General features: G+C 51.6%; 1 protein-coding gene across 1 annotated transcript; it reads left to right on the forward strand.

Moving 5' to 3' along the window:
• The first annotated feature begins 7,917 nt into the window (after positions 1-7,917).
• LRRC3C (leucine rich repeat containing 3C) lies at positions 7,918-8,991 on the forward strand. Its single transcript, XM_049635967.1, has one exon. The coding sequence runs from the start codon at positions 7,946-7,948 to the stop codon at positions 8,765-8,767; it is 822 nt and encodes a 273-aa protein (XP_049491924.1). The 5' UTR covers positions 7,918-7,945; the 3' UTR covers positions 8,768-8,991.
• The last annotated feature ends 3,019 nt before the right edge of the window (positions 8,992-12,010 follow it).

Below are 12,010 nucleotides of genomic sequence, written 5' to 3' on the forward strand. Positions count from 1 at the left end.
CTTTTTAAATCGAAGATGTCTCAAGAATTCTTTCTTGGCCATCAGCTCCAAACCCCAACTTTTCTGCATCATTACCTCTTATTAATCCATTCTGCATGTCCATGGAATCTGAACATCTGCTTTCCTAGGCTGTGCAACTTCGACAAAATAAAAACAGATCTTGTGTTAGGATGAAGGGGTTGGGAGTGATCTTTTTTACTCTCCAGTGTCAATCTTTGTGTAATGTGAAATTATTAGTTTTAAATTTTTTATGAAATGTGTTTGTGTTTTTAAAACCCAATGAGTCACTTTCACAGGCTCTCCTGCCCTCTGGGAGCTCCCTAGTCTGCTGAGATAGACATATTCCCCAGCCTTGGTGTTTCCATCTGGCAGGGTGGCGTGGCCTCTGCTTGCCACAGATACAACCGTGTGGGCCGAGATAGCAAACGTGGGCGGAGAAATAAACTGGGAGCACATTCCCAAGACGATGGCCTGGCCGTGGTGAGAAGTGAGGAGGTGGGGCGTCAAGAAACAGAGCCCCTTTCCCTGACCCCTGGGGGGAAATCATGGCACCCCTCCACTCTTAACCACCTCTCACTCCCCTCCAATTCATTCCTTTCCCCCACTGCTCTCCCTACCTCACCTCCCTCCTTCCTAAAGGGGAGGTGTAGAGGTCACACCCAGACCAAATACAAAGGGGAAAAAAAAGCTGTTTATTTCATTGGCAGTTGAGTTTGGGTTTCGGTGGGGGGCACCCCAGGCATGGGGTAGCAGAGCTGGAGTGGGGGGCGGTGATGCTAAGCAGACAAAGAAACACTGAGTGAGAGCTCTGAGCTGGTGAGAAACAGAGAGCATTGCCAGGCCCTCACTCTCCACCCCTCACCCAGCCCTGTGGTTGGCAATTTGGGGCTGCTGAGGGAGAGGGCCAAGCAGGCCAGGGCCCAGAACCAAGGCCTGGGATCCGGAACCTCTGTCTGGGAACCAAGAGCAGGGCTGTTCTTTAGGCACCCCTTAATCTGCATACTTTGGTATGGACAATTGACATTTTCTCCCCTGGGGGGGGAAAAAAAAGTAGGCTAGAAAACTGCAAATATTACAGATCAACAGTGACTATAAGAAGTCCCCTAGTGCCCATCCAGAGGGATCAGGCCCCACCTCTCTAGAAATCCACTGTGACAGCTGCCCCAGATCACCTTCCTCCCCTAATGCCCACTCCTCCATCAGTAACAGCTAACGTTATTCAGTGTTGGCTGTGTTCCAGGTTTTGGGCAAAGGGCTTCACATCTATAAATACATAAACACGTGTTAATATATATATATTTTTTAACTTTAAAGAAAAAGAGAAAGAGAGAGTATGAGTGGAGGAGAGGGGCAGAGGGAGAGAGAGAATCTCAAACAGGCCGTTCACTGAGTGCAGAGCCTGATCCCATATCCCCGGGATCACCACCCGAGCCGAAATCAAGACTCAGACGCTTAACTGTCTCTTAATCTTTAAAACGGCCCTGTGAAATAGATATTTTTTATTTTCCTCACTTTACAAATGGGAAAATTGTAGTACAGAGAGTTTAAATATTCCAGGGGCGCCTGGGTGGCTTAGTCGGTTAAGCTGGGCTGACAGCTCAGAGCCTGGAGCCTGCTTCGGATTCTGGGTCTCCCTCTCTCTCTGCCCCTCCCTCACTTGTGCTCTGTCTGGCTCTCTCTCTCAAAAATAAATAAATGTTATAAATAAATAAATAAATATTCTACCAGAGGTCACACAGCTAAGGAAGGGATATTTCTCCCCTAATCCACTCCTGGCCACACCCCCTGTCCAGCATGTCCCTCATGTTCCCATAGGTGCCTTGTAAAGCCTTCTATTGGCACCGAGGGCGCTATATTTAAGTTATCTGCTATACACCCGCTTCCCCTGGTGGACTGCTTGTTCTGTGTTTTACTCATATGCGTTTCCTCCACACAGTGGGTTCTCAGTGAATGTTAGCTGAAGGATATAACGATCCACACATCCCAGATACAGCCACTCTGAGCTCCTGACCATTGTCAGAAATACCTTGCTCTTTCTTGCTCTTATCTCAGTCTATAATGCTTTTTACTCCTATCTTTTTCTATTTGGTAGACTCCTTTCCTCACCTGTCACCTCAAGGCCTCCCTCACCTGTCACCTTCTCTGTGAAGCCTTCCCCAACTATCCAGGCAGAGTATCCTGCTTTGACTTCCAGATGCCTCTGACCTCTGTAAACACCTCAGCTACAGCTCACCCCTAGGCTATCAGGGGGCTGTTTTTGTGCACATGTCTGTCTTCCCCCATTGTCTAGGGGGCATTTTACTTCTCTCTGCATCCCCTGATGACTAAGAGGCCCAGCAGGTGTGCACTGAACAAATGACAGATGGATGGGAGCATAAACTGTACACCCCCCTTTGCCATTTTCCACAAGGAACTTTCCAGCAAAGGAAAGTTTGTTGCCCCTCCTGCCAAACTACCCAGTAAACTGGCATTAGAGGGGTCCCTTGCTGACATGATAGGTAAAGTAGCTATATAGCCCTCCTTTCCTTTCAATTATCTTCCTCTATCCAGGCTGTATGTGGGCACTTCCCATATCAGGGAGACAGGGACCAGGAGGCCTACTTTCTTTCCTCCCAGGTCACATCTTAGGGGAATGGAATTACTGCCCTTGGAAAGAGGAGCCCTGACACAGCCCACCGAAGATGGGGCCCTGGAGGCCTACTCTCCTTGGCCCTGAACTTGGGAGCCAGGCACTGCCATGCCTCAACCTCTTCCCTGCCCCACCATCATAGATACACCGAACTTCAGGCTGGAAGAGATCTCAGAGAACATGAGATCCAGAGCACCAAAGGCACAAGGGGATTGGGGAGGGATGCACCCAATGGAGCAAATGGTCTTGGGCCTGGCCTGAGAGTTTTCCCACACACCCCAGAAGACATGGCAAAGAATGGAACATTCTTTAGTCCTGTGTCATGGCTTCCATTCAGGCCTTTACCATGTCCCACGTGGACTGTCGCAGTAATTAGTCTTTCTTCCACCAATACATCCTCCACACAACCAGAAAGCGATCCAATTACCAAAGTTAATTGTATTTATTTATTTATTTTTAAAGTTTATTTATTTATTTATTTTTAAAGTTTTGATTTCATGACCTGAGTTGAAATCAAGAGTTGGACGCTTAACCAACTGAGCCACCCAGGAGCCCCTCAAAGCTAATTTTAAAACCCTTAATCTACCAGTCACTAAATCAAGTCTCAATTCTTACATGGTATCCAAGACGAAAAGGATCTGGTCCCTTTCCACTTTCCACTTTAAGCATGGCCTTTGCGACTACTCCTCCATTCTATCGCCTAGGAGAAGCCAAAGCTTCTCATGCTCCCTTGCTCTTGTACATACTCCGCTTCTCCACCTGATGAACTCAGCCTTGAAGACCCAGCACAGATGTCACTTCTTGGTAAAGTCTTCCCTGATAGCCTGGAAAAGTTAGTGTATCAGGTAAAAATGCTCCCAGCTGAAAGCATGGAAAACCCAAGCAAAGGAATGATTCTAACCCTCAGTTGCCAGTACAGTCATCTAAGGAGCTTTTAAAAGTCCCTGTCCACTGGACACATGCCAGACCAATTAAATCAGAATCTCTGTGGTGGGCACAGGCACCAGTAGGTTTCAAAACCTCCCATAGTCTAATGTGAAGCGAAGTTGAAAAGCACTGAAGCGGGGGTTTATTTTTCTCACAGAGTGAAAGTAGCTGGCGGTTGCTAGTGTTGGTTGAGTGGCTCAGTGATATTCAGGCCTATTTCTCAGTGATGCTCTTGACCTTTCCTTTCTGCTTTGTTGCCTCAGGGTCACAGGATAGCTGTGGTTGATCCTCCCTGTTCAAAGCAGGGAGAAACCCGCAGAGAGAAAGGGAGGGTTTAGTCCACCCTCTTTTATAAACAAATCAAAGACTGTCCCAGAAACCCCTTCAGCAGACTTCCCCCTAGATGCCATTGATCAAAACTGCACCACCCCCACCACCCCTGGCCACAAAGGAGGCTGGGAAAATGGGCAAAGGGATTTCTGATAGACCGAGAGGACCAGTCAGGCTCTATCAGGAGGAACTACTCCCAAATCAGCAGGCGTTATCAAGGAAGGAAATAAGGCATGGATATTGAAGGGTGGCAGAATGATGCCACCCCCAAATATGCCACTTGACATTAGGATTATTTTGAGCTCAATTCACATAAAAAAACAACAGATGGCAAGAAGGACATTCTAATCTCCCCCCCCTTTTCCCCTGAAAACAGGAGACAAAACTCCCAAGTGAAAGATGCCCTCCTGTATAGGGAGAAAAGGAACATTCAATAGGGAGTCAAAGCTGAGACAATTCTGTACAAACAGAACTTGTTAAAAAATAATTTTTATCTGTCTCTAGTCTCCCCATATATTTTAGTTACTTTTCCACAATTCCCTCTCTTTATTCAACCTAGTAGAGAAGTATTTGCAATTTGCCACCTCTTTGGGTCTTCATTTCCTGTCAAGGGCTCCTGTGTCTCATAATGCTTACATAAATGTGTATGTTTTTCTCCTCTTGATCTGTGTTGGAGTTCAACTCTCAGGCCCAGCTGAAAAGCTCTAAGAGGGAAGAGGGGAAATGTCACCTCCCCTACAGTACCGAGTTGACAGACAGCAGATTCTTTCAGTGTTATTTATTCTCTCTCTGGGCTTTAAAGCTCCTCGTACACACGTCAGTTATGACACACATCACATTAATACATTTGGAGGCATGTATCAACAAGCCCATGTTTACTTCCAGACTGGCAGTTCTCAGCTCAGGCTGCACATTAGAAATGCCTGGGGAGCTGCTTTTTTTTTTTTTTTTTTTAAGTTTATTTACTTGTTTCGAGAGGGCGATAGGGGCAGAGAGAGAGAGAGAGCGAGCTCTGTGCTGTCAGCGCAGCGCCCAACATGGGGCTTGATCCCAGGAACGGTGAGATGATGACCTGAGCTGAAATCAAGAGTGAGACGCTTTGGGGCACCTGGGTGGCTCAGTCAGTTAAACGTCTGACTTCAGCTCAGGTCATGATCTCCTGGTCTGTCAGTGCGAGCCCTGCGTCAGGCCCTGTGCTGACAGCTCAAAGCCTGGAGCCTGCTTCAGATTCCATGTCTCCCTCTCTCTCTACCTCTCTCTCTCTCTCTCTTTCAAAAATAAATAAACATTAAAAAATTTTTAAAAAGAGTTAGATGCTTAACCAACGGAACCACCTAGGCACCCCAGAAATGCCTCGGGAGTTTTTGAGTGCCTAGACCCTAGCCACAGAAATCTGAATTTAATTGGTCCTGGCGAAGCCCAAGCACAACTAATTTGTAAGAGACCTCCAAGTGGTTCTGATGTGCAGGCTGGGTTAACCACCGCTGAAGTCCCAGCACCTTAAGAGCAGGGTCTGTGTCCCCTTCCATGAGCACAGTTCTTGGAACATGAGGCACACAGGAAATCCTCACCGAACGGATGAATGAGTGGCAGAGAAGAATTTCTGCCCCAACTTTGTCAACCCCCGGCCTGCAATGTGCACTGTCTTGTGTGCCTCCGCCTCCCTCTCAGTTCCTTCTCCGCTGAGCACTGTGCTTAGCCACCCTCGACTAACCACATGAATGCTCCAGTTGGGCTCTCCTATCTACACACACTGCCCGCTTCTCCCGCAGCTGCTGTGCTGGGCACGCCAGGCCTGCTCTTCCTTGGAAGCTTCCCTAGTCTGAGAAGATTGCTCTATCAACAGCCATGCTCAACTCTTGTGCCTTATTTAGCTAAACTCCTGGCCAGTGTGAGAGAAGAACAGTGTGAGGTAGGATTCCACATGTCTGCTGTTCCACATTCAGCCACAATCCCAAAACGGACACCCAAGCGTTCAGTGGCAGAGTGCCTAACAAGCAACTAACAAGCAATCCACAGACAAAATTCTTGCTTCTCCTGCCCAAGTGTAGAAAATGTGTCTTATCTGATTTCTGGACAAGTGTGAGTCTGAGAAATGCTCCTGTTGACATCACAAGAATGAGTCAGTGGTGAATTATCTCCAGAGATGATATCATCCAATATCGGATTCTGGCCCCCATCACACTTCTGAAACTGCTTCTTCAAAGGTCACCTCCAGGGCCAGCTTCACGGACATGTGGCCTGTACAATCCCACGGGGCCCCATGCCCCACACTCAGAAGGGCCCTGCAGTTGGTTTTACAATCTGCTGTTGCCATCTTGAAGTTCTCAGTTTTTGAACAAGGGGCCCTATGTTTTCATTTTGCACTGGGCCCTGAAATTGTGTGTCCAGCTCTGGTCATTCATATAGCCTCTTACAAAATCCAGCGAGGTTTTCCTTCTCTGAAGGGTCTCCACAGCATATGACCTTAGTCTCCTTTGTGCAAGTCTCTGTGACACGCTGCTCTCCTGTCCTCTTTTACTGCATTGCGAGAAGGTGCTGTAATGGGATGGCATAGGCTGCAAATGGTGGTTAGGATCAAGAGACCCTGGAGAATGAGCCCTCCCAGACATGAGGGAGACTTAACTTGGGGGCCCAGGGCTCTAGCAAACAGAGACAACTGGAGTCAGCTCCAACCCAACACAGAAAATCATCAGGAAAACTTGTAGTGACCATATGACTTCAGATGCCTTGAAGAACCCCTTCTAACTCTAGAGGGGCCATCTACCAACCGTGCAGAGAACAAACTAAAACAGGGAGGCCTGCCAATCAGGCAAGAGCGTTGGACACTCTGAGAGGAGCCAGGAGATGAGGTCCTCTGGAGACAGACAGACAAGATTTCCAAGGAAAAGACTGAGGGAAGTTTGTTCACTGTGGAAGAAGGTGGCATAGGACACAGTATGACAGAAAAGGAGAGTGAGGGAGGGACCGAATTGGGGGAGATGGCTGTTGGAGGCAATGGGTGTGAGATGGGGCCCACCCCAATTCTGCCCCCCAGGCCTGCCAAGCAGGGATCCTTCTGCTGGGCCAGGCTGTGGGCAAGCAGCAGAGGTTCTGAGAGGCGGAGTCTCAGCCTGGAGGAAGTCTCAGCTGGGAGAGGAGGGACAGAAGACGACAATGTCAAGGCCTTGGGAGGGGAGCCTGAAGCAGAGAAAGGAATTGGGGCCTGGTCTCCCCATGACAGAGTTCATCAGGGTCCAGGATCTGCCCTGTCTTGGCATCGCCTGGCCAGGCCATGGCTCAGGTATCTGACACCTGGGGCCCGGAGTCACATGCCAGGAAACTCAACACTCTTGGGGCCCAGCCCCCAACTTCCAGCAGCTACGAGCAAACAGGGCTTCTAGAGAAGGAAGCGGTTCTCTAGAGCCGGGCAAGCAGGGAGACTGCTTCCGGGGAGAGGGAACACAGGAGAAGACTCTCCCACCATCAGGGGTGAGAGGTTGAGAGGAGGAGGGTGGGGGGGAGGAAGAGTAGAGTGGAGAGGACAAAGCTGGGGCAGGCAGGGGGCAGGTGCTCCAGGAAAAGGGGGAGATGGGCACAGAAAGCAGGCGTAGTCACCTAGCCTAGCTGAATGCCCTGACATCCGCTCGCTGATCTGTCTTCCTTGTCTCCTTCACCCTAGTGCCAATCTGGCCCTCAGCTGCCTACGGAGCTCACCTGGCAGCCACCCAGGTAGGTTGGTAGAAAAAGACTTTATTCCAATAAGGGAGATTAGTACACGGGCAGAAGCAAAGCCTTAGGAGCTCCCAGACCCAGAGTGACCAACAGGGCCTTGGACCATGGGACTTCATAGATTAGCCCTCCAGAATCAAGGAGACGCTAGAAAAATCTCAGGCCCAGGGGAATCTTTTACCCAAAGGGCCTGAAAAAGGAGCCCTAAACCCCAAAGAAGAAGCTAAAGTCACCCAGGCCTGACAGAACCCCCAAAGGAAGGCCCCCGCCCACAGAGACCCCACAGGGGACCTCCAGAAGAGAGAGCTGGCAGTGGGGAATGGAATTCTTTTGACTCATTCTTCCTTTATGGGGCTTTTCTTCCCCAGGTCCTACTGCACTCCAGGACTATGCCAATATTTGGCCATGCTCCCACCAGCCAGTCACCTCCTCTCTCTCCTGCTGGTGCTAGGCACAGGTGGCACGGTGCCCAGCCCCTGGGTGCCTCCTCAGGGCTGCTACGTGGCAGAAGAAGCTGGTGAGAGGACATTCCGCTGCAGCCAGGCAGGCCTGAGTGCTGTGCCCACCGGCATCCCCAACGACACCCGCAAGCTCTACCTGGATGCCAACCGGCTGGCATCAGTGCCAGCTGGAGCCTTCCAGCACCTGCCTGTCCTGGAGGAGCTGGATCTGTCCCATAATGCCCTTGTCCACCTCTCAGGGGCTGCTTTCCAGGGCCTGGCAGGCAGTCTGCGCCACCTTGACCTCTCTGCCAACCAGCTGGCCTCGGTGCCTGTGGAGGCCTTCGTGGGCCTGAAGATCCAAGTGAATCTATCCGCCAACCCATGGCGCTGTGACTGTGCCCTCCAGGAGGTGCTCAGGCAGGTGAGGCTGGCACCGGACACTGGAACAGGCATCGTGTGTGGCCCCGGAGCCCGACCAGACCTCGTGGGGCAAGAGTTCCTGCCGCTGGCAGGGGAGAAAGAGCTGTGTGGGACAGGGCGGGGTGGGGCCCAGCGGAGCACTGATGTAGCCCTGCTGGTCACCATGGGGGGCTGGCTGGTGCTCGTGGTGGCTTATCTGGCGCACTACGTGTGGCAGAACCGGGATGAGACTCGACGTCCCCTCAAGCCGGCCCCCGTGCTGCCCGTGCGCTCTGAGGACTCCTCTACCCTCAGCACAGTGGTCTGAGGACCGGGGCCACTCCTCCAGCCCCATGCCCCACACTCCTACCGCCGTGCCCTCTCTTTTCCTCTAACCCTCTGCCTCCTCTACAGCCCCCCATCCCCCAAATTCCTCCCCACTTCCTCCTCTGTCTCCCCTAAACACCTGATCTCTCTCTCTCTCAACCAACACCATCTTTGGCGCCTACTGTGCCTGGTTGTGCTAGACTCAGAGACCCAAAGCTCCCGAGTCCACAGTGGGTGGGGGGGCAACAGAACAGAGGTGGGTGCGGGGAGAACATGGAGGAGGAAGCCTCTGCCTGGCTGTGTGGATGTCTGAACTGACATTTCAAGAATGAAAAGGGCTTTGGGCAGAAGAGGGAGGACCCTAGCGAAAAAGCAGTAAACAAAGTCAAAGAAGATGCAAACAACTTAGAAGGCATGGGCACCAAAAAGACCTACCTGGCGGCTGGAATAGAGGATGCAAAGAGGGGCAAGGGGATGGTGGGCCAAGCTGGAGGGGAAGTCAGAAACTGGGGTGTAGACAGATGGAGAAGGACTGTGTGGGCTCTTGCTCTCTTCTCTCCATCTACGAGAAGCTCCCCCCTTACTTCCTGCCTCTCTCTTGACCCCAGGCTCCTCTCCCTGTGTCTTCTCTTGGGGGCCTCCTGGCTTAGAGTCCTCTGCTTCTTTTCCAGAGACTCTCCATCTCTCTTCTCTCTCTTTTATACACTGAGGGGCTTTCTGAACCCTTTCCCTTGGGGGAAGAGTGGTCTCCTCTATGTCTGAGCTGAAGATGGGTCACCGGGAGTCGGAGGGGGATAGGGACGAGGAGGTCTCCCACCTTCAGAATATCACTGGACAACTCAATAAAGTCACTTTTATTAAGGCTCCTGATCTCTTCCTTATTGTTCATTTCACTGAATGCACGTGGCCTGACAGTGAGGAGTGGGAAAGTGTTGAGCCCTTTACCACGGCCTCTGCCACCACTTTGGCGGCGTGTGCTCCCGCTGGGTTGGATGCCAACTCCTCTCTCCCCTCCTACCTCCCAGTTCCTGACACCAGAGTCTATCAGCTAGGGATGCCAGGGCCTATGAATTAATGATAATGGAACCAGAATGGAGAATGGGAGGAGGCTAGAGGGAGGACAAACAGGGAGGAGGGAAGGAGGGCAAGGTCCAGGCATCAGTGATCAGCTGGCAGCCTCCAGTCTGTTAGACGGGGCATAGAAAGCAAAGGGAAAGGGAGCTGTTACCCTCCTGGCAATCTCTCATTTCTCTCAGTGGGAATCTGAGCAGGGGGTACAGAGAAACTAGATGTGCTCAAAGTTAATGAAAGAACTCGTGGGGCAGAGGAGACCAAGTTGCCTGAAGAAGGGGGGCCATATGAGATATCCCTATCACCAAATGGGCTTCTCAAGGGACCAAAAGGGTCAACACACCCCCGCCCTTGCCCTCATGTAGCATGATCCACCCATGCAGCCTCCGTGGAGGAAACTGCTGCTTTGGGGAATCTCATTGAAACTCCAACAGAAGCTGAAGATAAGAACCACTGAACCACGGTTCCACCCAGCTTGGGGCAGATTCTGGGACAGATGGAGAGGCTGCTCAAGAAGAAGCAAAGAGGGATGCCTGGGTGGCTCAGCCGGTTAAGTGGCCAACTTTGACTCAGGTCATGATCTTGCAGTCCATGAGTTCGAGCCCTGCGTCAGGCTCTGTGCTGACAGCTCAGAGCCTGGAGCCTGTTTTGGATTCTGTGTGTCTCTCTCTCTGACCCTCCCCTGTTCATGCTCTGTCTCTCTCTGCCTCAAAAATAAATAAATGTAAAAAAAATTTTTTTTTAAAGAAGCAAAGAGGAATCCACTACCTCCCCAGTCCCTCTGACCCACCCTGATTTCCCTGTCTTCTTTCCAGCATCCCCAGCCCCTTCTCTTGCCATCTCTGAGGCTCCCTCCACCACTCCAAGGCTGAGGTACTTCATATCATTCAGGAAGTCTCAACTTGACTCATTTCAGAAAAACCTGAGACCCACCCCCCATCCCCTTTTCTCAGGAGATATGGGCCTCCCCACTTCCAGGGATGCTCAGGGACAGGGAAAGAGTGTGGACAGTTTCCGGCTGCAGTTTGACCTCCACCCCAGCCACACCCTGGCCTGGGCCTTGGAATCTTGGCCCAAATCCTATCATACCCTCCATCAGTTTCTCCCCTGCCACAGTCTGTCCCACTCTGCTCACCCACCCGCTCCTGGAATCAGGCTGGGACACATCTCACTGGATCCTGGGAAACAGATTGTGTAGGCCTATGGGAGTGGGAGCCTGGGGGACAGGTGGGGCCCCGAGTCTCTATTATCTGTGTCCATCTCTGGAGCCTCATTTGACTTCCTGTCATCCCAAGCAGCAGAAACGACACCTTTAAGATCTGCAGAGTTGGTTCCCCTGCCCAGACACCTAACCCCATTTCTCAGAGTTGAGCACAGATGGGAAAGGATCCAGGGAGGCAAACTGCCTGGAACCCAGGTGAGGAAGGGTCCTAGAGCCCTGGATAGTGTCATCTTGGTAGTTATCCCCATGGCCCCTTCTGGCTCAAATTCCTTTCCCTCTTGCGTTCTAGGGCAGGAGAGGGAGAGGGAGGGCAAGTGGGGCAGAAGATGGAGGTGGCAGGGGAGATGCTTCATTGGCTCCTCTCCCTAGGGAGAGACCCCTTTACCTCCGTCAGCTGGGGTCCCTGAATTGGAAATTGGTGGGAGGGGGGCATCAGAAGCTATAGCTTCAGCTCAGCACATTACAGGACGCTGGACAGAGTGGGGCCTCCACAGACTCAGAGATGCTCCCTCCCAGAGCAACAATCACTGAAGCCCTCAGCCCTTCCCTCTGCACTCTGGCCTCTGAGTTGTGCTTGTCCACCAGGCAGGCAGCAAGGGGTAAGATAACTGGTTTCTCCCCCATCCTTATCTCCACCGGGGACCAAAGATCATAGGACCCATGTTCTGAGATGCCAAGTAGGCAGCTGGCCGGTTTCATTTTTGCTGTCTGCTTCTCACACTTCTGGCTGGTACAGACGCACTCCATCAAGACCAACCTCTCCTACCGGGACATGCGGGAGCCAGGAACGAAGCTGCCAGGTGCCAAGAGAGCCCAGCCACACGCCCGGTCCAGAAGAACCCGGGAGGTCTGGGGCAGGACCCAGCTTAGCACCCACATGCAGCATCCTGGAGCCAGCAGGCTGTATGTAGGTGTGGGAGAAGAGGAGTCCCTCGCTCAGCTCTTCCAAAA

The sequence above is a fragment of the Panthera uncia genome, chromosome E1, assembly GCF_023721935.1.
Source record: "Panthera uncia isolate 11264 chromosome E1, Puncia_PCG_1.0, whole genome shotgun sequence".
NCBI lineage: Eukaryota > Metazoa > Chordata > Mammalia > Carnivora > Felidae > Panthera > Panthera uncia.